This window comes from Molossus molossus, unplaced genomic scaffold (assembly GCF_014108415.1).
Source record: "Molossus molossus isolate mMolMol1 unplaced genomic scaffold, mMolMol1.p scaffold_m16_p_7, whole genome shotgun sequence".
NCBI lineage: Eukaryota > Metazoa > Chordata > Mammalia > Chiroptera > Molossidae > Molossus > Molossus molossus.
In genome coordinates, this window is record NW_023425401.1 from 41,029,350 (window position 1) to 41,056,811 (window position 27,462).

General features: G+C 40.3%; 1 protein-coding gene across 3 annotated transcripts in view; it reads left to right on the forward strand.

Moving 5' to 3' along the window:
* GRM3 (glutamate metabotropic receptor 3) overlaps positions 1–27,462 on the forward strand; it is a 235,883-nt gene extending 208,421 nt beyond the window's left edge. For 2 of the 3 annotated variants that reach the window (XM_036246946.1, XM_036246947.1), the window contains 3 exons: positions 748–1,814; positions 13,437–13,611; positions 27,102–27,462. In XM_036246946.1, the coding sequence (XP_036102839.1) occupies positions 748–1,814; positions 13,437–13,611; positions 27,102–27,175 (1,316 nt within the window). In that variant the 3' untranslated portion in view covers positions 27,176–27,462. Of the gene's footprint in view, positions 1–747; positions 1,815–13,436; positions 13,612–18,429; positions 18,499–27,101 lie in introns of all 3 variants that reach the window. The other variant, XM_036246945.1, reaches the window with a different exon arrangement.

Genomic DNA, 27,462 nt, shown 5'->3' on the forward strand with positions numbered 1-27,462 from the left:
ACTGACCCTTCACAGTTAGGAACAAACTTTAAGGCCTAGTTACCTACCTTCTTCATACTGTTGGTGCTTTAAAAATATTCAGGTTATATATGTTTATGTGGACAGGAACCTGCTATATACAGACACATGCATATGTGTAGTCAGAAGGAATATACTCCAAAACAGGAAAATATTAGCACTAAAGGACTATGGGTAGGTTTTTGCTTTGTTTCCTGTTGAATCATGTGAACTGTTTAAAAGAAGCATACCATCCATTAACAATGACTTTTTTTCATTTTTAAGAAGAAAAATTCTATTAATTGTATATTGTCATGAAAATATTTAACTGGCTGTACATAAATAAATATGTATAAGGACGAGATACAAAGTTGTGTCCAGTTCCTACTGTGAAATCTTTCAAGAAATGAACATTTACACACCACAGAGACTAAGACCATGTTTGCCAGTTTTCCTGTTACACAATAAGCTCCTTTGAAGGCCAGCGCTGCATTGTGCTCCTGATTATCACTGGCATTTGGCATGTGGGAGTCACTGAGGAATGTTAAGTAAATGAATTTATGAATACACGAATACTCTAGTAGCTTTTAATGTGTAAATTCAATGATAATTGATACATTATTTCAGACTTGGAATCCCTATTCCCTGTTATTTCAGTTTTGCTAAGTGTATGACAAAGTAATTGATAAACACAAGACACCTAAACAGTGTTCTTTTTCTTTTCTTTCTTTTTCACTTTATATGTCACAGCTCCATTCAACCCAAATCAAGGTACAGACAGCATTGTCAAGTTTGACACCTTTGGAGATGGAATGGGACGATACAACGTGTTCAATTTTCAGTATGTGGGTGACAAGTATTCCTACTTGAAGGTTGGCCACTGGGCGGAAACCTTATCACTGGATGTCGATTCTATCCACTGGTCCCGGAACTCGGTTCCCACTTCCCAGTGCAGTGACCCCTGTGCCCCCAATGAAATGAAGAATATGCAACCAGGGGATGTCTGCTGCTGGATCTGCATCCCCTGCGAGCCCTACGAATACCTGGCTGATGAGTTTACCTGTACGGATTGCGGCCTTGGGCAGTGGCCCACTGCAGACCTATCTGGCTGCTTTGACCTTCCTGAAGATTACATCAAGTGGGAAGATGCCTGGGCCATTGGTCCAGTCACCATCGCCTGCCTGGGTTTTGCATGTACATGCATAGTTGTGACTGTGTTTATCAAGCACAACAACACACCCTTGGTCAAAGCATCAGGCCGAGAGCTCTGCTACATCTTGTTGTTTGGGGTTGGTCTATCATATTGCATGACATTCTTCTTCATTGCCAAGCCATCACCAGTTATCTGTGCATTGCGCCGCCTGGGACTCGGAACCTCCTTCGCTATCTGTTACTCAGCCCTGCTGACCAAAACAAACTGCATTGCCCGAATATTCGATGGGGTAAAGAATGGCGCTCAGAGGCCAAAATTCATCAGCCCAAGTTCTCAGGTTTTCATCTGCCTGGGTCTGATACTGGTGCAAATTGTGATGGTGTCTGTATGGCTCATCCTGGAGGCTCCAGGCACCAGGCGGCACACCCTTCCAGAGAAGCGGGAAACAGTCATCTTAAAATGCAACGTCAGAGATTCCAGCATGTTGATCTCACTTACCTACGATGTGGTCCTGGTGATCTTATGCACAGTGTATGCCTTCAAAACGCGGAAGTGCCCAGAAAATTTCAATGAAGCCAAGTTTATTGGTTTCACCATGTACACCACATGCATCATCTGGCTGGCCTTCCTCCCTATATTTTATGTGACATCAAGTGACTACAGAGTAAGTCTTTGAGTGGTTTCTTCTTTTCCTTCCTTTATCCTGTCAATATTTTGTTATGTAAAGTTTAAAATAGACTCCTTTTATTTCATCTCAGCAATTAGGTAGGTAATTAAAAATGCTCTGATGAACTGCCATGGAAGTAAATTTCCTATGTTTTAAAAGCATTTAATTAGTGTCTACTGTGTGCAAAGCATTGTGCTAGGCACAGAGGGGAAGATAAATGCAGTACATGGCCATTCAAACAATTTATAAACAAGTGGGAGAAAATGTAATATGCACACACACACATCCTTAAATTTTTCATTAAATTTAGAAAGTGAATGAAAAGAAATTGAGACTTAAACTACTAAAACCCTAATAAGGGTACTTCAAATTAGACACAAGAGGACCTGGCTACCACAGATGGATATATAAATTAAAATAGGCTTATAACATTAAGCTAGGATCAGTTTAAAGATCTAAAAACTTTCACGTAAGCTTCAAATAAGCACCATTACTTCTCTAAGACATATAAAATACAATGCTAATTTGCTGTACTTTTTCTGTAACTTTAGTTCCTATAGACATAGGGAGTATATATAATAATCCTTGAACTGGTTATAATTTTTATCTATATATATCCAAGTAACCTAATTAAGTCATTATTCATATGGTCTTTAGTAATATATAGTTCAAATGTCTAGGCTTCAATATAATTACCATCTTTTCTAAAAGAAACAGTTCATCCTTCCATCATTTCTCAAATTGTGGAAACCATCCATCAATTACTTTTGTGTTTATAATTCTGATTTTAATATCTTCCAATGAGTGAATATAAAATTTTTTTTTTCTCTTGAGGCAATTGGATTTCGTTCTCTATATTTCTCAAATTGTCACAGATGAAAGTTTTCAGAGGCACAGTGGTTTCCTTGTTACACCATGATTTCACAAAATGAAGTGCCTCTGTAGGCTTTAACAGTCCCCAAATCTTCTGTTTATCAGCAATTCCAACATTACCAAAATCTTGTATATTGTAGCACAAAACAAGGCTGTTTAAAGCAGGGGATCAAGAGACTGGCAATACTTAATGTACCTCATCTATTAAATTATTCACAACCATGTGACTAAAACCTATGGACTACATTAAAGGTAGAGCAAGAAAATAAAGAACATAAGTTCAATGCTGGGGTAATAGTCAGGTTTTCTAAGACTACCTAATAAAATGTTTGCAAATCTGTCAGATAAGAAAACATCAGAATTGAAATAGTAAGATCAAAGGTCTGATTATATGAATGATGGGGGAGTTTGAAGCTTCAGAGTGTGGGAATTAAAATAGAGAATCATGGTTTACGTATTTTAATGCCCCTACTTTTATCTTTTGTCTTCATGTACGCATTCACTGCCCTAGATCTCTAAGGATTCTTTTTAAGTTCTTGGGAAACCATCCTTTGCAGATGTGATTTGGGGTATTGAGATTGCAAAATACTTACAATGTTAATTGTTTCAAAAAATATGTTTCTATTGATTTTTTAGAGAGAGAGATAAAAACATCCACATGAGAGAGAAACATTGATTGGCTGCCTCCTGCATACCCCCTACCGGGGATGAAGCCCACAACCTGGGTATATTCCCTGACCAGGAATTGAACCAGAACCTCTCAGTTCATGGAAGAATGCTCAGTCCACTGAGTCATACCAGCCAGACATACATTGTTAATTATTTTATTATGGATATATGAAACCTTATTTTCAAAAAAGCTAATTACAAACATAGCCCAGCCAGTGTGGCCCGGTGGTTGAGCATTGACCCATGTACCAAGAGGTTGCCAGTTCAATTCCCAGTCAAGGCACATGCCCAGGTTGTGGGCCAAATCCCCAGTGAGGAGAATGCAAGAAGTGGCCAATTGATGTTCTCTCTCATCGATGTTTCTCTCTCTCTCTCTCTCTCTCTCTCTCTCTCTCTCTCTCTCCCTCCCTCCCTCCATGTCCCTTCTTCCCTTTCTGAAATCAATAAAGAAAAAAATTATTTTTAAATAAAAACATAGAGCAGGAAACACTACCAAAAATAAATAGCATTATAAACATTTAATTTTATTGAATGAATTATCATTTATTTCTAAAACACAAAAATATGATGTTTTTTCCTTTACCATGATAGCAATGTAGATCAACTGACTACACAGAAATAGCTGAAGGTACCAGAAATTTCTCCACATGGCAGAAGTCCTTAGGCAAATGGGACAGGAATTGTTAGGTAGAGTGTTTTAAGGTCCATGCTAATTAAGACATCCAATCACAGGGAGATCATCTTAGGCTTCAGTTACTCCTTACAAAGAATGCCAATCCTAAATTTGCAAAAAAAAAATGAGAAGGTAGACTGGTGCCTCCAACACAGTGCTTTCCAAACTGGACTGCACACTGAATCAACTGGGTAGCTTTGAAAAAAGTATATTGATACCTGGGACACAGGTCTGGTTTAGTTGGCCTGATCTGGGGCCTAGATATCAGAATTTTCCAAAGCTCCCCAAGTGACTGTCATTTGCAACCAAGATTGAAATCCCCTGCTCTAATGAATGGCGTGCTCTTCTTGCTGCACAGATAGTGTTAGTTTGGACTGCACTATTTGACATTCTTTTAAATATTTTTCAAAGTCAGAAAAATTGAGAAATTTTATGTAAATATCCAGATTCTTGGCTTCTCTTATCAAAGTAAAACCAAATTCCTTCATGCAAGAGTTAGCTGGACCAGAGTAGTACCTGTGCCTCTAGACAGGGCTCTCTCACTCCTGTTGCCTCCAGGCCCGCCAATCCCTGAATTCTTACACCTGGCTCCCTTCCCTTGTGAATCTGCATGGGCCCAATGAGCATTGAAACTTAGGACCCTTGTTCTAGAAATTCCAGAACAAGACTGAGATTTACAATTTTCCAGAGGGAAACCATGTGGCTCAGATAGAATCAATAGTGTTAGAAAAGTACCCAATAATTTAAAGGCAGCTATGAGAAATTTGGGCACTAAACAGTTGCAGTGTTTATAACTCAGTACTTTGCCACCCATTGTGAGTTATAAATAAATATAAAACATGATTCCAATCTTTAAAAATCTCATATCCCAGCTGGGGAAAAATAACTAGCATGAAAGAATTCAGGATTAACACAGAAGAGTTTATAATTAAATTGGTGATACAATCTCTTAAATGCTTATGGGTTTCAAAGAAAAGTTGGATCAGTAAGAGCTTGGTCTTTCCAGGAATACCCCTTGAAGAGGTGGAATTTCACCCTGTACCCTGGTGAGCAAGTGCAGTTATTGTAGTTGGAGAATATAGGGCATAAAGGGAATATTCTTGAAGCAAGACAGAAATGAACCAAGCAGAACATTAGTTATATGCAAGTGCAAGATGGATTGAGGGGAGTCTAATGAGAAACTAATGGGAACTGCCAACTTGGTCAGATTGTACCAGGCATAGAAATTCATTGAAATGGTGTTTAAGGGCTTTGAGTTCTGGCAATTATAAATTTTTCCTTGTTTTCTTTTGACTGGTTGTTTGCTTAGGGAAAAAGAGACATGATGTAAAAAGTAAGAGAGAAAGAAAGGAACAAACCTTTCCTGATCAACTCTGAGACCTTACTCTGCTAGATGCTTTGCATACACGAGCTCACTGATCCTCATTAGCACCCTGGAAAGCAAATTTTATTATCCACTGAAAAGATGAGTAAACAGACTCAGAGAACAATTCATTTCCCAGGTGGTACAGCTAGGAAATAGTAGGATATGCATGCCTTTCTCATTATACCACAGGCATATCAATCCTTAATATGGAGGCTGGAATTGAAAGAGCAGAGCCTAGAACAACTAGAATTAATTAAAGCTATTATAAGAATCCAAGACAAAGCAAGCAAGAACTTGGGTAAACATCTGAAAATTCAAAGGATCTTTGAGAAATATCCAGGCCATATCCTGTATTACAGCAAAACCATCCAAGAGAGTTTAAGAATCAAACTGAGTCATCAGGATTCCAAGACATAGTTTAAATGGTGTAAATAAAAACTAGGCCATGTTTAGGTGAAAGGGGACCCATAAAGGAATTAATTAATAGTAATGACTGAATCTTTTGTTCATTCATGTCTTCCAAATAGATTTGAGCATTTATTATGGGCCTTGGAGATACAAGCTGTCAACACAGACAAGACCCTCCTCTTTTATAATTTACAGCCTAGTGGGGAGGGAGAGGAGGAAGAGATGGAGAGTAAATAATGAACAAAGGAAAATTCAGGATAACTCATGCAGGATCAAGGCTATCATGAAGGAAGAGGTGGCTATGCTATTGCAGAGCTTCTCCAACTTTGATGTGTATATAGCTCACCTAGGGATCTTGACTCAGTAAGGGATGGGGCCCAAGACTCTGGATATCTAGGGAGCTCCCAGGTGATGAAGATGCTGCTAGACAAAGGACCATCCTTTGAGTATCAAGACCCTGGATTGTTATTGGCACTGGAACAGCTGAAGCATTTTACCTACTAGTGCCTATTTCATAATACTCCATTGAGGGATGGAATAGAGCCAGGCACGGGAATCCATGTGCCAGACAGAAGAAATAGCAAGTACAAACACTTCAACAAAAACGTCTTAGAAGAGAAAGGTGTACATAGCCACAGTTTAATGAGCTAATGGAAGAGTGATTTTTATATGAGAGGTAGGTAGGGGAGCTAGGTCAAGTTGGACGCTATAGGCTATTGCAAAAAGTACAGATTTTATTCTATATGAGAAAGGAAACCTTGAAAGATTTTAAGCAGAGGAGTTTAATATCTCACATTTCATGATCTCACATTTAAGAAAAGAATATCAAGCTTCTGAAGACACTGACTATGTGATGGAAGCAAAGGCGGGAGTGGGAGACTGGTTAGGTGACTGTGGTAGGTGCCCCAGTCAGAGCTGATGGTGGGCTGTTGACAATGGAGAGAGAACCTGCCAAGAACTGGGAGGGTTTTCTATCCACCTTGCAGTCTAACAAGTTAGCCTGCCACAGTTTCAGGAATGCTGGGAGAAGACTGGGCACTGCTGGTTCACAGACAAAGGACTTGATTACTAACAGCCATCACGATAACCAGTGTCAGCACTTAGAGGGCTCCCCAGGTCCCACTTTCTGCTAGGCCATGCAAAGTGGGCACAGGCAGGGATCAGGACAGGAGTGGTATTGCTAATTTTTCTTTTTGCCTTAAGATTAAATATGTCACAGCACAGCACGGTCACTGATCCTGCCCTTATTGAAAATGTTGGGACTGTGTTCCTCAGGGGATTTTAGCGTGAAGTGTTATTTCTTTGTAATATTGCAACAAATATATATTTGTATGTATTACTGAGTTGTTGGTGCCCTCTTAAATCTGCATCTCAAGCAAGTGCTTCATTCTAGCTCCAGCCCTCCCTTCACTCTAACAGCTCTGGATAGGATGGTGACTTGATGTCACCAATAGAGCATAACAATTTGAGTTCTTTCCTCCCCAAAGCTTCCTAGCATATAGGGTCTCGTATGTATGGACTTCAGTCACCCTTGGAAATAGGGAGACCTTGGTCCTATCCTTAAGCATCTTTCTCCTCGAAGCAGCTAAGGGCAGGTTGGAGAGAAAAGAGGAATCGGGCAGTATTGAGGGAGAGAACAGCCCTGAGCCAAGGTCAGCAAGGCACCTCAGTTTTAAGCAGCAACTACTCATGGCTCAACCAAATAAAGCTCCAATGTTTCTGAGCACTTGAAACCCTCAACTGGATGCAAGACTATCATTACTGTCACTATTCATTTCCCCTTTGAGGACCCCTTGACTCAGAAACCAGGGCCAGATGCTTTGTGCCTGGGCACATGCTTTGTGCCCTCCAGCTAACTTGGCCTTGACTTGCACCACAGCAACTTTTTTAAAGGAGTCCATCTTAATTCAGGGCATTTGCTGTTTTAACATAATAACATTTTTAGGGTCTTGCCTGGGTTCAACATAAGGATTAGGGAAATTCTCCAGTGCTGCAGCTGAATGCAAGAATGTATCTATATTTCTCTGCATCTTTTCTCATTCTTTAGTGAGCACCTTGTGAGCATTTGAAATCTAATCCGGGTCAGTAAGAGCCCAAATACTAGTCAGTGCTTTATCTGTGGCTTCTCAGGGCATTTTTCTGTCTCAGAAAAATCTCACAGAGAGCACTGAAGCTCCTTTTTTTTTTACAGCCAGGTTCCGAATGCAAAAAAAAACACAAAAAACTGAGATCTTGTCATCTTGCAATGGATCTAAATTTGGCATGAGAAACCTCAGCGCAATAGATCTAAATTTGGCAGGAGATACCTCAGCGGGGGATGAGCACTAAGAGAGCTCAGCTGTTGTCTTTCTTCCTTAATAAGCATTACGTACCCTGCCCCCTCATCTCCCAAAGGGAACCGGCCAAAGTTCACAAAATTCACCTGGTTTCTGCCTTCTCAGAAGGTCTCTCTTTTCATGCCCAGTGTAGGTGTATGTCTCTGCAACATTTATGTGAAAGGAAACACAACGTGTTTAGTGGAAACAGTTTAGTACTAGTTGTTAGATTTGGGCAGACCTGAATCTTATTGGGGAGGAAATTCACCCCCACTTTATTCCCACCCCCAGAGGAGAGTGAGCAACACTCTCCTGAGAGAACACCAGCCCAGCAGTTCTCTCTGAACCTGCCTCCTGTTATCTGGCCCATGAGCCCCTCCCCAAATCCTACTCATTAATAGACAATAAAGTGGATCACTGTTTACTGCTTGGTTGGCCATTTAATTTGGTCAACATGTTTGCTAGTGACTCCAGTCACCATCTCATTGCCAAAACTTTCAAAGACTCTATAGTCTGAGATACTACTATACTAACAAGGTAACATGTCAGCCTGCCACAGTTTTGTTGATGCTGAAAAAAGAGTTTTATGACTCCAAGCGATAGCAACAGCCAGAGTGTCAGCACTGGCGCTGGTTTCCCGAGCTCCACCTCCCACAGGCTCTGCAGACTGGGCAGGGTTACGACTGCACAGTCAGTGGTTGCATTACAAGGAAGGAACTGGGACATTCGGGAACCTGTGTCTTTTGTAATGGATGATGTGCTGGCTCGTTGCTCCACAGGTAGGCACGATATCTTCTAAAGCTCTTTATTGTACAGATATCCTCACAAAGAAAGTCCAGAACAGAGGCAGTCAGGACCTCTGCTTGAAAGACATGTAGAAGCACAAAAGAGCATAGAGAAATGTCTTCCAAAAGAACCAACAGAACTTGCTGTTGGATTGGATGTGTGGGTGCCAGGGAAATGGCAAAATCAAGGATGACTTTCAGGTTTTGGGCTTGCACCATTGAGTGGCATTCGGTGTCAATTACTCAAATGGAGACACTTGGGGGCAAGGATGAAGTTTCGCTTTCAGATTCATTCTGATATGCCTATTACATATCCAAAGCAATATTCCAAGATGGCAGTTGAATACATAAGTCTGGATGCCGAGAAGATAGGTTGGATCTGGTAATAAATATTTGAACACCATCAACCTAGGAGGTTCTTAAGCCCTAGAAATTGAGATGGTGAAGAGAAAAAAGTCCAAAACTGAGGTCTGGAACACTCCGGCACTTAAAGTTCAGGTAGGTGTCAATGCAAGAAATATTCAAACCTGTGAAGAATTTTTGTGAGTTTATTTGAGCCAAAATTGTCAACAATTGCCAGAAAGCAATACCTCAATGGATTGAGACAATGCTCCAGAGAACGGCAGTTTTGCATCTTATTTTAACATTACAATCAAAAGAGGAGACATAAGTGGGTTACATGAAATCCAGTGGTGTTAGATTAGGGAAGCAGGATAAAGCGAAGCAGGGAAACCCCTGGGACTGGATGAAAAGTAAAATGATAGACGCATTCATCTTTTACATAAGTGGGTACAGGATAGTTAACAGTCAACAATTAACTCAATAACAGTGAGGGGATTTGTGGTCTCCAAAGAGTGATGCCTGTGCTTTTAGGGGTCCAGAAAAAAGAAAGTTATTTTAACATTCCAAAAATTGTGGATTCAAAAAAGACAATAAACAGGCTCAGTTAAAGTAAAACTTGACTTTTGTCAGGAAAGATACCAGCCTAGGATATGACCACCCACCACAAATTGCTTTTAGTTAAAAAGTTTTAATTTCAGCCCTGGCCTATTTGGCTCAGCAGTTAGTGTCATCCCGCGGAGCAAAGAGCCTTGGGTTCAATTCCAGTAAAGGGCATGTACTCAGTTGTGGTTTGGTCCCCACCCCTGGTTGGGGTCGCACAGGAGGCAACCAATTGATGTGTCTCTCTCACATCAATGTCTCTCCCTCTCTCTCTCTTTTTTTCCCTCCCTCTCTCCCACTCTACCTGAAGACAAATGGGAAAATATCCTCTGACGAGGATTTTTTTAAAAGTTTTCATTTCAGACCATCCTTTGTGGTTCCTTTAGTTCTTTGAGTTTGCAAGGCCACCACACAGACCTTCCCTGAGCCTGCCAGGTTAGCATGTGGCTCCTTTTTGTCAACATAGGAGAGAAAGAGTCAACCAAGACAACTAAGACAAGGATCGGTCAGTGAGGAAAGGATGTGCCCAGGAAGCCAAAAAAAAAAAAGAAAGAGATTAACTATCTCAGATGTTGCTGTGAGTTTGAGGAAAATGGAAGCAGAGCAGCATGGAACATACAAAGAGACAGAACACAGAATTTATAGATGAACACAGACTTTTAATAGTATGACTTTTTGAAGACACTGAACAACTGAAACTATGTGGCTAATACCTCGGCTCTGTAAAAAAAAAAAAAAAATTAAAAGGTGTCAGATTTAAAACAAGTATATTGAATTATATGCTGCATAAACTATGACCAACATGCATGTTGGTTGTGTCTCCCACTGTCCCTTTGGTATTTAGCAAGTAATCATTCGCACCCCTGCATGAAGATTCCAGTGGACACATTCAAACACTAATTGTTACCATGTATGAGGACCATTCTGGTGCTGGGGATAGAGCAATGAATAAAAATGCTCCCAACCATGGTAGGCCTGTGAATTTTTGTACTCTTAGATAACATATGGCCCTACTACCATTTTCAGTGCAAAATTTAAATGCCCAATTCTATGTAATTATCGAAACTATATCTTTACCATTGCATCTCATTTTCCCTGAGGCCTGGTCTGCCTCGTGCTGACAGCCAGCAGCCGTTGGCTTCTCCAGTTCCCTGCGCACACTCATCAAACCACCAGCTGCTGTTTCCCTCTCTGCCCTGTAAAGGGAATAAGGAAGAAGTAGGACAGTTCTTTTGTGGCTGGATAGCTTTATGATCTCTAAGTCCACTGTACTTAAAGACATCCTCAAATCCTCAGGAGATGATGAAAGGGTGTTTTCACATGATCTTCAGAAGTTTCCCATTGGCCCTTCTCTCCTTCAGATCCTTGAGTCGGCTGGAAGTTCTCTATTCTCAGTTCTCTCTCGTGGTTCCATGCTCAGTCCCAGGACATCCAACTATAACTATGCCCCTCCAGCTTCTCTCTGTGAAGAACTCCAGGCTGTTCCATGTGAATCCAAGGCTACTCATGGTGACTCTTTACAGTGCGGCCCATTCATAGCACTCACAAATCCTTTGCTCTGATAAATTCTCATAGTGAAGGACTATCTCAGTACAGGTGCAAGTCTCTGTTCTCTGCCACAAAAGTAATTAGCCTTTTCTTACGCCCTAGATTCCCATGACAGAATCAGGCCCCAAGCCATGACATTCTCCTCCTGCAGGAAAACCTCCACCCTTCTGTGAATGGCCAGTGAAGTACTCCTTTCTAGGATTTAGGTGAGGAGCTAGGCACAGCCCCCTGAGGGGTTGGAAGGTAGAGGACACGCAGCACAGCTTTTTCCAGGTTATTCTCCTCAAAAAAGCTTCTTCTCTTGTCTCCTTGCAATGTCTTGAAGTGCATGAGGAGTTTCAAAGTTATGAAATTGCTTTTAGAAAAGGTTTCCTTGAAAATTTGCATATTTGAATTTATTTCACCTCACTGTGACATCTGTTCTCTCTCATATGGGTACCAAAGTCAAAACCAAGTGAGTACAGTTCTAATATCATATTACACAAATTATTCCAGCAACTGGACTCATTGTAAATAACAAGTCTTTTACATCATGGAATTATATGGTAGACTCTTTTCTGAGAAGTTGACAAAAGAGAAAAGAGCTTGCAATTGAGGGCCCAGTTGGAGGGCACTGGACTGGTTAAGGGAGACAAGTGCTTTAAAATACTAAGGATGGATTGTGTTTGCAGCATTTAGTAGAACTAGAGTCTGAAAAATTATGCTACAAGTGTAATTTGAAATTTTTTTCTTTATCAAAAACAGAATGAAGCCTTCTGAAGTTGGTGGCTTCTTCAGTTAATTGTTCGGTCTTCAGCTTTCCTTGATTAAAGAAGAAAGACACTTTAAGTCCTAAGGAATTATGCTATCTGTTCATAGCATTGTCTAGAGGAAAAAGGAAAAATAACCCTAAAATTACTTTAGGATTTTCTATAGCTACTCTGAGTAGAAACTTAGAGAAGAAATAATTTCCATTTTTCAGTACAGAAACTGATAAAATATGTAGAATCTAGTTAGGTATTTAAAAAAAAAAAATCTATGGGGAGCTGAAGCCAGAACAAATGGTGGAATCAGAGAAGATGAGGAGTCAGAGCCAGAGAATGAGAAGATATGATAAACTCAGTTCTGAGTTGTACGTTCAGGGCAGTGAGGAAGGAGGAAGTGGAAATCGTCTGTCAAGGATGGGTGTGTAGGAGCCTAGAGAACAACAACAACAAAAAACCCCATAATTCCAGAGAGATGCCAATGAAGTAATTAAAAGAATAGGCACCCCAAAAGAAAGTTGACAGTACCCCCCAATATTGACTAGGAAAACCAATAGCTAATAGTCAGAGCTCCCAGCAAGAGAGAGAGAGATCAAAACATGTAAAAGGCCCACATGTGTTTCTGGTATAGTGAACCTTAAACAATCCAAGCTGATGTACTGAAACCATCAGCAGTCTGATTGGTTCATCAATGAATATGGGCATTTTATTATTTAAGATTCTGAATTCAGTGACTCTGCAGAAATATCTTTATACAAATATAAAGAAAAAATGAGCAAAACATGAAAATCAGTGTGAAGTCTTGGCAAGCAATGCAGAGCACTGAACACAAATAGTGTTTGCTTACAAATCCTGAGCAATGTTTCCGTGAACATCTCAAACTTGGAAGATCCAAAATAATTACTGCATTGGTTTGTCTATAATAAGAACAGAACTTTGGATGATTTGGGTTTGTTTGTTTTTTAAATCCTCACACAAGGATATTTTTCCATTTATCTTCAGATAGAGTAGGGGTGGGGGGAAAAGAGAAACATTGATGTGAGAAAGATATATTAATTGATTACCTCCCGTATGACCCCGGCCAGGGATGGGGACCAAACTGCAACTGAGATTTGTGCCCTTGACTAGAATTGAACCAGCAACTCTTTGGTTCGAGGACTGATGCTCTAACCACTGAGTCAAACCAGCCAGGGCTGATTTCAGAGTTTTAATTTGGTCCTTTTTTCAGTGATCTCTTTACTTGGCCACCTGATTGAATTTACTGCCAGACGCTTAACTAGGCAACTTATTTTTACAGGTGCAGACAACAACTATGTGCATATCTGTTAGCCTAAGTGGCTTTGTGGTCCTGGGCTGTTTGTTTGCACCCAAGGTGCACATCGTCCTGTTCCAACCCCAGAAGAATGTGGTTACACACAGACTGCACCTCAGCAGGTTCAGTGTCAGCGGGACTGGGACTACATATTCTCACTGTAAGTATGGAACTTGGCACTGATCCCTTCATATACAGCATTATAGTAGGGAACAGGCTGGTAGGGGAGCAATGAACATAGATAGAAACAAACAGCACATGTCCATCCCCATGAACAATCTCAATTCAATTTTAATAAGTGCTGGTTCAGTCACTGTGTGCCAGGTATAGTGCTAGGTGCTTTGGATACAGTGGTGAGCAGAGAGTCAAAGTTCCTCTTTTGGCAGTACATCGCAATCCAGCAGGGAAGACAGATATTAAATCTGTAACTGCAAGTAGGATTTTTGACCATGTTGTGGAGTCAGAGAGCCTGGGTTCTAGTCCTGACTTTGCAATCAATTCAATAGGTAACCTTGAGCACATCACTTGATTGTCCCTGCCTAAGTCCTAGAGAATTGGACTACACTGGTGCTCTGTAAAGTATGTTCTGTGTCACATAAATGCTGAAGCTGCTTCATGAAAAATTAAAAGAGGAAGATAGATCATTGAATAAGATGCAAAATGCTATATTCTAACTCACCTTCCCCCTTGGAAGTTCAAAGTACCTCTTTTAACCTGAGCATGTTAAAGGTTTTGAGAATCTCTACAGCAAGGAAACCTTTTTATCTTTGTTATTTACAGAATTTCGGAAAAGTATTTGATAATAGTTAAACCAACTAATATCTCATGGAACACACCCTGGAAAATGCTGCAACAGATTTTCCTCTATTTCAATGACACAATATTTTTTCAGCTGAGAACCAGCTGAGAAGGCAGTTTGAGCTGAAGGCTTACCAGGATAACTCCCCAGTCCAAAATTCTCTCTGACTGGCCTACGAATATCTGAAACACCATCCTCAGGGAATTATTTGTTTAATTTGTTAGCATCCTCTAAAGCACTAATATACCTAAAGGGGGCTACTTTTTAAGCCACTTCAGCTCATCTATGATATGAAGTAGGAGAAATTCATTGACAAGGATGAGGGGGAAGGGGGACTGGAGTGACAGAGACAAATGACTACTTCACAATTTTGCCTCAAGTCAATTAGAAAGGATACTTCAAGATAGCTCAGCATCACAGAGTGAGCAATCACATTAGTGCCCCAGTTTCTCCAACAAAGTATAAAATGGAACAGGGCAGCCCTTCCCCCAGCAAACAAAGGAAAGATGGATGGCCGATGGCATGCATTCAGTGATGCGCTGCACACACCACTCCTAGGTTGACAGCTGCTATAGGGTGGGGACATTACTCTCTTTTCAGCTACATTCCCAGGTATCACATGGTTGAGTCCCATGCAGAACATGGTAAAACTTGTGAGGTGATTGTCCTTGGATTTTCGAGAAACCTGCTTATTTCTTGAGCAAACAAGAAAGAACTGACAATAACTAACAATGACAATAACAACACCTAAAAGAGACTATAATTCTTTTTTAGTGTTTTCTGTTTGCTGGGCATTATGTTCAGTGCTTCATACGTGTGCGTGTACAGCATCTTATTTCACGCTCACAACTCTGAGATAAAGCAATCTACTCAGAGTCACACATATTGAAAATGGCAGAACCAGAATGTAAAGTCAGGTTCTCTGATCTCAAAGCCAGTGCACCAAGCTGCTGTACCATGCTACTTCACCCACAGTGCAAGCTGAGGACGTGTCCCTGAGGCTAGGTACTTGATTGGCTCTATGAGAAGAACAAAAGGAAGATACCTGAAACTGTGCCACAAGAGTTACCCCTGGTAAAAATAGTCTTGTCGACAGCTCAGAGCTCTTGTTTGTAATTGGAAAAATTTAACAAAGTCCGTAAATCATCCATATAGTTCAAAATCTCACACATCCAAACCTCAGGAATTTAGAAATGGTGGCATTTTGTAACACATACACTAGGAATTAATAAATTCCTAAAAGGATAACAGGGCACTTTACCCCACCAAGTCTCTCTTCACAATTTCAGAAATATTTATTTACACAAAATTAATGTACTTCAACCACCTTAAGCTTTCTCAGTATGTGACTCTGCTAAAAGGCCAATTAATATTTCAAGGTAGGCGTCAACCCAGCCCAACATTTAATGACTGTTTTGTTACTCAATAAAATTTTAAATAATTGTTTAAATCTAAATTTAGATTTAGTACATTGTTCTATCAATCAAGGAAAATCCTTAAACTGCTCATTTTTCAGCAATTTTCCTCTAATTAAGCCAAATTAGTGAAGTGATATTAAAGTAACAAAAGGAAGGTTTTTTTTTTGTTTGTTTTAATCCTCACCCGAGGACATTTTCCCATTTTTTTGTTCAGGTAGAGTGGGAGGGAGAGAGAGGAACAGAGAGAGAGAGAGAAACATCGATGTGAAAGGAACACATCAAGTGGCTGCCACCCGCATGACCGACCAGGGCCGGGGACAAACTGCAACCGAGGTACGTGCCCTTAGCGGGAACCGAACCCGGGTCTCTCAGGACTGCAGGCCGACGCTCTAACCGCTGAGCCAAACCGGCCAGGGCCAAAAGGAAGTTTTTATGTGCTATCTCTAGACATCTCCAAGCACACAATGAACAAATACATCCATCTCGTATTTGTAATTGTATATCTTTAATTCAAAATACTTTTATATTCGTGGGCTCATTTTGTCCCATGAGTACTAACATATCACAAGTTCCATTTTATATATAAGAAAATAAAGAATGGAAGTTACCCTCAAAGATATAAAATGATTCAAGAGTTGACACCAGCTTTCTATATTTGGGATTAATACCCTCCCATTTGAGTAATTTGGAGCTATTGTCATAAAATTCATTCATGAAATGCTTGGGAACCTTCTATACCCCAGAAATTTCTAAGCACCTGTGAACAACAGTGCTGAACAGGACAGAATCCCTGGGCCCGTGAAGCTCGGTGTCCAGGGCAGTGTTTTCATACTATAGGATGTAACCCATTAGGGGTCATGAAATGTATTCAGTATATTTCACCAGCATTTTATAAAAGAAAATATAATAAAATATCTTTGAGTGCATTATAAGAATAAGTAGTAGTTCATGACATTTGCTCCAGAGTATACGTATATGTACAAGATCCTGGTACAACATTTATGGCTATGAGTCATAATCAAAGAAGTATGAAAGCCACTGGACTATGAGATGCAGTTCTGAGTATGAGCATGGTACTGACCAGCTGTGGTGAAAATTTTAGCAACTGGTTTAGTATCCCAGTGCCTGTTTCCTCCATTATATACTCAGCTCAATTTATATCCATTTCCCTCCTAAATATTTGGAAGTATGTTGTTTTATCAATGAAGAAAAATCCTTAAACTGCTCTGAATTCACTAGTTAAAGCATATGTTTTACTTAGGTTGCACATAATTTATGTTATTCCAGCAAATATTATATAGGCGTTTTATTATATTAGGTTATTGTTACTGATATTGCTGCTGGTTGTCTAACTCCCTCCAGAGGTAAAAATGAACCCCTCCCCACCCCCAGATACAATAGTGACCTATTTCCCACAGAGAAAACAGCTCCCAAGTTTAGTGGCTTATAACAACAACCCTTTTATTATGTCTCGTGATCCTGTGGGTCAGGAATGCGGGAGGACTTGGCTGAGCACTTCAGATGCTCATACGGCCTTGCTTGGAGTCCTTGCACAGTATCAACCGAGACTGAACTGATCTGGGGGGTCCACAGTGGTTTCACTCTGACGCTAGACCCCTTGGCAGGATGCCTCACCACATGGGATCACAGAGAGCAGGACAGAACCTGCCCAGATGTAAGGGGACCCCACCTCTGAAAGAATCTGTGGCCATTATTGTTATGAAACACTCTCCAGGTCCTAAATTAACCAGTACTGCACTCCTACCAGGAATTACAGCAGCTTGACACAATTAATCCTGTGCAATGCCAAGAAGTTACCTAGTCTGGAAGGTACAGTCACATTAATTCCCAGTTAATTCTCTGGTGAGAGAGTAGTGGAAATACCACATCACCTTGGGTCCCAGGTGAGCTCTCTGATAACCCCTAAAGTGGTTGACAGCAGAAAGTGTATCAGTATTGGAGTTTTAAAGCTGAGCAGTAGCTCCAAGGAGACAGAAAAGCATGACCAAACTCAGAGGCAGGCATGGAGAAAAGAACATCCTTAAGGACAACTCGGAAAACTCACCAACCGAGAAATGTTTACATACGGCTAGGTGAAAGAAAGAACAATTTTAGTTGTGTGTTATTAATACACAGTGGGAGTCAGAATAATAAATATAAAGGAAACATGAACTTTTCTCCCTTAAGTATACCTACCCATGGGCCAATAACTCCCAATATTTTTGTACCAAAAAAAAAAAAAACCTCTTTGAAGTAGAGATTCTCAGGCCCCACCCATAGTTATCTGATTCATGTGATATGTAGCAAAAGCTACCCCTGCTGATTCAATGTAAGTGATCCAAGGAATAGGTTTTGAGAACATCAGTCTAAACCATCCTGTCTATTTTTTCCACTGGTATCAGTGCAGAGAAGGGAAGGCCTCTGAGGTAACCCTCAAAGAGGATGCAGACATGGGGTTCAGATAGGGGGAGGTATTTTGAACTGCCATCCTTTGCTTCATGACACCAATGGCCACATGCCTGTGCATGTATTTCCCTGCTCCCTTCAGAGCTGTCCAGAGAAGGCATTTATGACACAGAAGCACCTGGCCACTCAGAAAACATTTAATGAAACCGGGAATGATCTCCCCAATAGCAGTACCACTGAGACCCAGCAAGTCCTGAACTCATGCTTGTAATGCTGCTCTCACACCCACACACTTAAGCAAACATTCTTTGTATCTGGATGAGAAAGAAAAGAGGTCATTCTTTATTTTGTTCAGCTTTAGAAGCAAAGGGGCTTCCCAGAGCTGGTTCCCACAGACAGGCAATCAAGAAGGGATGCTGTGAATGTAAGTAGAACTACATTAATTTTGAAGGTAAAAGCTGGATGTGCATGTGAAGTTATGCATCATAAAATCCGTATAGGACCCATGCAGGTCAGAATGTTGTCACTAATATGGGCTTGTATCAGCATAGAGTGGGGAGAGAGCGGTGAGAATTGGAGTGTGCCCAATGGTCTTCAGAGCCATTATGTACATAGACTTTCTCCTACCAGGCTGTGTGTTTCTCTTGCTCATGGTGATCATTCAGATACATGCATGTCATTACATTAAGATCAGCCAAGGGGTGTCTGCCATAATGATGCCCAGATTTGGTCCCCGAGGAGCCATGGCCATATGGAGATTGATTTGCTCTACCAAAACCTTGTGCAGAAAGGCACTTGTCTAGGTGGCAATGTGTGAACTGCTCAATTAATAGAATTATTCCTTCCTACAAAGCATTTTCACATTATAAAAAGAAATCAGTAGTATAATTTAAAGCCACAGTACTTTTGCACAGAGCCACAGCCACAGAAAGCAAGCACCTGAGGACAGACTTTGCACTTATAAGTGGCCAAGCTTTTGAAGATATCCCAATGAGGAGAGGGCGAACCATACTTCAAGTCCAGAAAAATAATATAATATGCCTGCGCTTGATTTTTCAGGGAGTCCTAGAATGACACTATGTGCTCCCTGGCCAGGAAAATTAGCAAGTGATTTAGCAAAACAAACTGAATGGCAGTCTCCCTGCCATAAGCATAGATACGTTGTAAACAAATCCTCGATGGCCAATGCACTGGAAGCCCAGAGTATTGGGCCAAAAACTGCTTCCAGGTTGAATATAACTAGAGCATCCAAATCTGAAAGATATCAACCCATTTTCCCTTTGGAAAGGAATGTCCACAGCATTCCTGGGAATCTCATTCCATTCCCTTTCATTCCCTTCCTCATTGAGGATGGGAGAATAGAGAGCTGTCATAGATAACTCTACATATATTAGCAAATAGATGTTTAATACCTCTCCTGTGTTCTATTTGACATTTCATTTGTATTTGTCTCACAGCTGCTCATCTGCAACCATTAAATCATTTTTTCTTTACCTCTAATATTTTGCTGGTTTTCCCCAAGCAAATATAGCCCACCTTCCTCCATAACAGGGACCACAGAGATTAAAGCTGGAAGAGAGGCTATGGATCATTTATTCTAATAATCACATTTCTAGGTGAGAAAACCAGTGAAGGAATTTTATAACTGAAGTCATAGATAAAACTCTCAAAACCTGGGGTGTGGCTCCTCTGGCCTCGCTCAGTTACAAAATTCATGACAGAGATTATTCCAACAAAGAGAATCTTAGCATCTGCAAATTCAGTGATTTTTTTTTTTTTTTTAGTCAAAAGCTTTCCCTTTGGTCCTGCACGTGACAACATTTTGATCTACCAGCATGGGTGCAGATTTTTATTCCTCTTAGAAGCCCATGACAGGGAGTTCAATGATATAAGTCATGTCCATCTGAGACCCAAGGATCCTATCACCTGGGCTGCACACACAGAAGGTGTGGTACTCCAGAGGGGCTAGCCAGAAAGCTTTTTGGAAAATGTGATTTGATAAAAAGAAAGGAATATTGTTAATGGCGACCAGCTAAATGTTTATATCAAAGATAACCGATTCCACTTAAATAGTTCTTTAAAATATCACTTATCAGAGAGGACTTTTTTTAGTTAATTTACATTGAACATTTCCTCTTCTGACCCATATATTTGAATGTGACATAAATTCAATATCTCAAAGGGGGTTTCTAAACCAGAGTTCAATACCGTATGAGATACCCACAGTCACGTGCATTTCCATGTAACCCCGAATTCACTAATGCCTTTGGGAACATGGTTCCATGATCAGAATTATGAAGATATATTAATTACAAAGGAATTATTATAATACTATTACAAAAGTATTATTACAAATACTGGCCATACACTGACTTCAGAAGATCAATACCTTAAAGTAAGCAAAGTGTCTAATATCAATTTATGCTACACTGTTTCTCCCTCCTACTCCCTTTTCACTTTAAGTGAAATTCTCTGAATAACATCCCAAAATGGAGATACCTGTGTGCTTACAGCACATAATCCCTATCATATGAAAAATTTGAAAACAGTGTCTTCCCCACCTGGAGTAAATTCAGACACGTTAAGAAAGAGATCCTTAACAAGTAAATGTGACCAAAATGATGGCGAATTCACTTGTTCATTGAAGAAACTTTTGGGGCTAGACACAACTCAAAGCATTGACAATGTGGTAATGAACAAAACAAATAAACTATACACTCCCGTGCTTACATTCTAATCAGCAAGAGGGGGCACAGTCAGACCAACCAATAATGCTCATTGTATCAGGTGTTGATAAGTGAAGTACAGAAAATAAGATGGGGCATAGACACATAAGATGTACTAGGGACACAGAATGTTACTTTTTTTATAGAGTGGCCAGGCAAGTCCTCTCTGATAAGGTGACATTTGAGCAGAGACATCAAGGAAATGCAGAAAGGTAATGAAGTCCGTATCTGAGGAAAGACATTCCAGGCAGAGGGAACAGCAAATGTAAAGGTCTAACATTGGAAGAACGTCACAGAGGCAAATGTGGCTACAGGTAAATGAATGTGTGAACGTGAGAGGAGATGAGCTCAGAGAGGAAGCAGACCGTAGGACTTTTACTTCTCTATTAAAGCAACTGGGAAAACATGCCAAAGTTTCATCAGAGGTGTGTGATGATCCGACTTTGAAAGTATCATTTTCATCATTTTAGCTGTGGAAGCAGAACATAAGATGGGAAACAGGCAGGGACATCCTGTAGGAAGCTATTACATACTCCAGATATTGGGGCATTAAATCAGAGTGATAAATGAAAGCTAATAGTATTCAGATGCTGTATATAATTTGACAGTGAGACTAACAAGATTAGCACCACTAGATTGGAGGGCTGATGTCTGACATTATTTTATTAGAGTTTAACACTTCGGGCTTCAGACTTTGACCCCTAAATATAGTAGCACCTTCAGCCCATATTAGGTGTTTGAGCCTCAGGGTGAGTGAGTTTCTGATACTTGCCTGAAAACACATTTGAAAAGGAAAAAAGGAGAAATCAGAGATGTTGAGCAACTAAGAGGAGGCGAGAAGAATGCAAAATAGGTAGAACAATAAAAACATTATTGAGTCCTTTCAGATACAGATTACTAATATCCAGTGTGGGCTTGTACTTCCTGAGAGAGGGAGGTGAGAATAAAGAACATGATTGCAAGCATCGCAGCTGAAGTGGCAACAATGGGTTGAGGGAATTAGTTGAAGACACTGGACTTTCTGTTGATAAGATAATTAAATCGCATCATGTGTTATAAAAAAGGTCCATGCCATATTTTCTCTTTCCACGAATCTTTTTTAAAAAATATTTTAATTGATTTTTTAGAGAGAGTGGAAGGGAGAGAGAGAGAGATGAAGGGAGAAAGAGAAACATCAATTGGCTGCCTCCTGCACGCCCCCTACTCGGGATCGAGCCCACAGCCTGGGCATGTGCCCTGTCTGGGTATTGAACTGGGACCTCTCAATCCATGGGATGACATTCAATCCACTGAGCCACACCGGCTGGGTGTGAATCTTTTCTTACAAGAAAAGAATCACTGAATGAAGAATTCTTGGCATTTAACTCCTAAGTCCACATTTGGGTCTGTAGATTTTTATCCTACACCAGAAGAAATATGATTTCCTCTTACATCTACTGGTAACAGTTTAAGACCATCACCCTGAGAATCTAGCCCACATTTCTTAACAATGGATTTTTTCTTCCACGGTGACATCTCTGACACAGCAAGGCTACCAAACCAGGGACTGGTAGTGTCACCCTCTGCCCAGACAACATAAATGAATCAGCAGATGAACTTCTGGAGTGGGATCAGGGGGCCCTCACACAAGTGAAATGAAGGTGATGAATAAGAAAATAGGTTCACTGACAAAGCAAGAAGACAAGGAAACAAACAGCTGGTGGAAGTTGGATTCTGTGATGATAGCATTAAAATATCTAAACAAGCTGACAGGCTGGGAAAATTATTCAGGGTCACTAGGAACAAAGAAATGGAACAGATGGGAACAAACTGCTGGAATGTCTGTCTGTTTTAATGTTTGTTTTCTTCTTTCCCAAGTCTGACATATTATATAGTTATAGTAACACACTGCTGCTCAGGAACCAAGTCTCAGCTACTCAGTTGACTAACACACTTGGCATCCATAAGAATCTATTAACAACCTGACCAGTGTGGCTCAGTGGTTGGGCCTTGACCCATGCAGCAAGAGGTCGCCAGTTCGATTCCGGGTCAGGGCACATACCCAGGTTGTTGGTCCGATCCCCAGTTGGGAGGCGGCCAATTGATGTTCTCTTTCAATGATGTTTCTCTCTCTCTCTCTCTCTCTCTCTCTCTCTCTCTCTCTCTAGAAGATCAATAAAAGAAAAAAAACAAAACAAAACATTGTTTTAAAAAAAGAATCTATTAAATAAATATGTTTAGCATTGATTGAGGACCTAGCTCCCTGAAAAAATAAGGCCACTTTCTTTCAAGCCTGGTCAGCCCCAGCATTACTGGTGGAAGAAAACGGGAGCTCACAGTGTGAGACAAAGCTGCCACTTGGCTGCACTGGTCTCCGATGCTTTGCCCACTTTGTGAAGCAATATATGCTTTTTGATGGGTGTGAAATACCCTTTTGTGATCAATGGTGAAACTTATTAGGTCTTTTCAGCTATCTTCAGTTTTTTATTTGAATAGCAAGAAACATCACCTTCGCCTAGAATGACTAACAGCTGCTCCTCACTCCCACTCCCAGAAAAGCCAAAAATAAGCCTGCACCCTCTTATTTCTGACAGAAAGGATGATTATAGAAATCTGCTTAACCGCACTTAAGAAAATGGGCTAAACTTACACCATTAAAGATCTCTTGAGAATGTCATTAGAATAATAGCAAAAGCTCATCACAAACACACACAAAAATGATAGTACTTTGTTCTTACACATATTTTACCATCTTGAGGGAATAACAAATGGGCTAATATGGGAGACATGTGAAATATTTATGAAAGGCAAAGTAATTGAGACACTAAACTCATAAAACAGTAATTTCATACACTATATTCAACAACATGTACAAAAATAATTTTTTACATAATAAAATAAAATGCACTGGCAAAAGCTACTGATGAAACTGTAAAAGAAAGAGAAGCAGGAAAATGAAAGTTACAGTTCCCTTCAATACACTAGAAGATGTTTTGGCAGAAACAATTACAGATGAAGTTTTGGGAGTGTTTTTGCTGTTGTTACTCTGTGTAGAAAGACCTGGAATTTATATTATCTTCCTCTCAAAGAGTTTAGACTTTCTAATGTAGATGTTCCCTTTAATGTCCCTATGAAGCAGGTAGATAATTCAAGATTATTTTGTGAGCTCTCATAATGATATCCATGGGATGACTTGTAGAAGATTTGAAACTATAACTTGAGGATGTTCCATGCAACAACCTTTGTAGCCCTTGTATTTGTTACTGACCTGGTCAAAATGCACCCAATTTTAACACATTGCAATGCAGTGAGAAGCAGAGCCTAAGAGCACACTTAAGAACATCAGTGCACCAACTTCCACAATAATATGGGGAACAGCACAGGTGTCTGATACAATCTTTAAAAATGCAGGTGAAGAGTATTAGACTAGACCAACATAGACAGAGAGAGGCATTAGCATACAAGTCCCTAGTTCTCCTAGACCAGCCCTATAACACATCATTCTTCCCCAGTCTTCAAAAATGAAAAACCTGCACAGAAGTAATAAAACTTGATCCTGGAAAAGATGAAGAGATTAGTCAAAACAATGAAGGCAGTATGCCTGCAGGGGGAGGCTACGCCCAAGCCACTTCTCTCTGCCAGTGTGGTTGGTGGTCAGTGTCACAACGGGGCTTAAGAAGCAGAAATGCCTACCTATCCCCAAACAAGGCTGCCCACAGGCCTCCCATTTGCTGGGCATTTCTTCAGGTTAAAACTTTTTTCTTCTTGAAACTTCCCTTGGGTCCTACCTGCTTTGAAATGCAACCATTTATACAAGCATTCAGAAAATATTTATAGAGAGTGTATTCTGTGACCAGCAATAAAATAATGAAAAAGATGAGCAGAGCCCCCATACATTTTCTAGTCAAGAGTATAAGACACTAACCAAAAAAAAAATCAGTTTTAAAATTGGTCGGCTACTTCAGATTAGGTGGCCTAATGACAGCCTTTTTCAGGAGGTGACATTTCAGATGTGGATGACAAGGAGCCAGACATGTGATTAAGAGAAGAAAAAATATTCCTGGCAGAGGCAGCAGCTACTGAAAAAGCCTGAAGATACGCTATGTTTGAGGACAAAAGCAAAAAAAGGGGGGGGGGGGGCTGGGGAGAGGTGTGGAATTCAGTGAATGGTCTGAATCACCCTGGAATTTATAAACCAGAGTAAAGAGAACACAAAAGGAAGCCACTGGAGGTGTACAGTCATTTTTAAATGACTTACTTTTAAAAATACTCTCAACTGCTGTATAGAGAATGAATTTCGGGGAAGCCCAAGTGGAAACAGAGGTGCAGTGGTGTAGCTATACAGTCACCAAGAGTAAAATAATGCCGGACTGGCTGGGTGCTGGGTGCAGAGCCAGAAGCAGCGGGAGGTGGGGACAGAGCTAATTGGACTTGGTGACAGGTTTGGCATGGGAGGAGGGATAAAGAGGGAAGGAGACATCGACTTCTGGTTTGGGTAACTGACTGGAGGGTGAGACTATTCACTGAGGAAAGAAACACTAAACAGGGACAAGTTAAGGAATTAAGAGTTATGCTTTGGCCACTTGATTTTGAAATATCTCTTAAACATCCACATGGAGATGTCAGGTAGACAGTTGGATACAAAGAAGCTGCAGAAAGAGCATGTATTAAATGGCCAGGAGTGTTCTCCTAAGTGTGCAGTGAACTGTGGTTTGAACTTCATCTTGTTCTTTTCTCTTGCTTTACCTTACTCTGATGAAGCTAGAATTAGGTAAAGCATATGAAGAAACTCAGCAAAGAATAAAGTAAAGCCCTCACATTCAGAATTATCACTATCACTTTCCATCATTATTTATCCGGCACACACTATGTTCAAATGTCTTCATTGTAGAAGTTTCAGGAAATGCAGATTATGTCATCCTGTCCCCAAAGATACTATAGCTTATACTGGGCTCATATAGTAAAGAAAAGTGAAGCTCATCTTAAAACTGATAAAAGGAAAACATCACCAAATGAGTTAGCATGTCACATGAGTCTGCTGTAATCTTAGGTAGCCATACAGACTTGACTTCATAGATTTTTCTCATACCTGACCAACCAAGCAATGCAAAATAAAGAGGTGGTAGTTTTTCCGCTGGTGGGTCTGCTGAAAGACTTCAGTACCCCAAATATGGTTAATACTCCTCCACTGAATGCCACGTAATCTCAAATTTCACAATTAGTTTCTCCTTCATGTCTAACAAAATTTCAATGAAAAATGCGATTGTGTGGAGCAGGAATATTTAGCATGAAATTAGTTTGTCTGATTACTAACCGAGAGATATGCCCTTAAGAAATGGGATAGCTGATTGATCAGTCTGACTTGGGCTGTGGTCAGGTAGCCAAGAGGATCAGCTCCTTCTGGACAGAGCATGTCCAGATGGGCAAGCCAAGGGATGGAACATAAAGAGCTCTAAAAGATAAAGTAGAATCATCTCTGATTTTCTTGGCTGTGTAGTTTCATCCCATGGAGAATGGGGCTCCTTGCTTTTGACCTCATCCAGGAAAAAAAAAAAAAGCATTAAGGGTGAAATAGATATGTTAGCTATACCTAGATCTCTCATAAAAACAAAACCTCCAAAAACAAGTTAAGAGCGATGAATTGTATCTAGGAAAAATAAGTGCCATAAAGACATAGAACATACATACCCATATTACTTATACTCACAGCCTGACACTGCTGTCACTAATAAGCACATCATCCCTTTGGAATGTCTTCCTTTTTGAGAACCACCATGAAGTCGAAGTTCTCAGTACACCAGCCCTTGCTCTAGTTTTCACTGAGGATATCCACTTGAACAATGAGACTATATCAAACTATTCTCTAAGGCGGGGTTCACAGATGACTCATGGAACTATGTAAGAGCCATCTCTGCCCAGAGAGAACAAAATTAATTAAGGTATTGAAAACAGGAATTAATTGAACAATCTTTAAGAAAATTGCAGTGAGCTTTCAATTTTGCACATTGTATTTCAACCAGTTTACAGATTACCAAAGCTAATTTTAAACCCACAAGTGATTTTTTTCAACAATGCTTATGCTGATCAACTCTCTCCAAGAGGTATGACATTAGTGGAGGTGTGTACCAGGATGCAAACCAATCTGGAACAGTACATTTTTAGAAAGTTGACCTGCTACAGTGTTAAATCATTTAGCATTTTCCAAAGCCAAGTTAAAAGGAGCTTTCAACGTAATTGTAAGGAGGGTCAGATATTATCCGTGCCGTTACCTACGCTGCCCACTTGTCTAACTCTGAACTTCCTGTCCCGCTTTGTTTTTCAGCCTCTGCAAGCACGTACGTGCCAACGGTGTGCAATGGGCGGGAAGTCCTCGACTCCACCACCTCATCTCTGTGATTGTGAATTGCGGTTCAGTTTTCGTGTTTTTAGACTGTTAGACAAAAGTGCTCACACGCAGATCCAGAATATGGAAACAGAGCAAAAGAACAACCTTAGTACCTTTTTTTAGAAACAGTACAATAAATTATTTTTGAGGACTGTACAGTATATAGTGATGTGCTAGAACTTTTTAGGCTGATTTTCGTGCCCGTTATTATTAATGATTCCCCAGAACATGGAAATAACCATTGTTTACAGAGCTGAGCATTGGTGACAGGGTCTGACAGGGTCCGTCTACTAAAAAA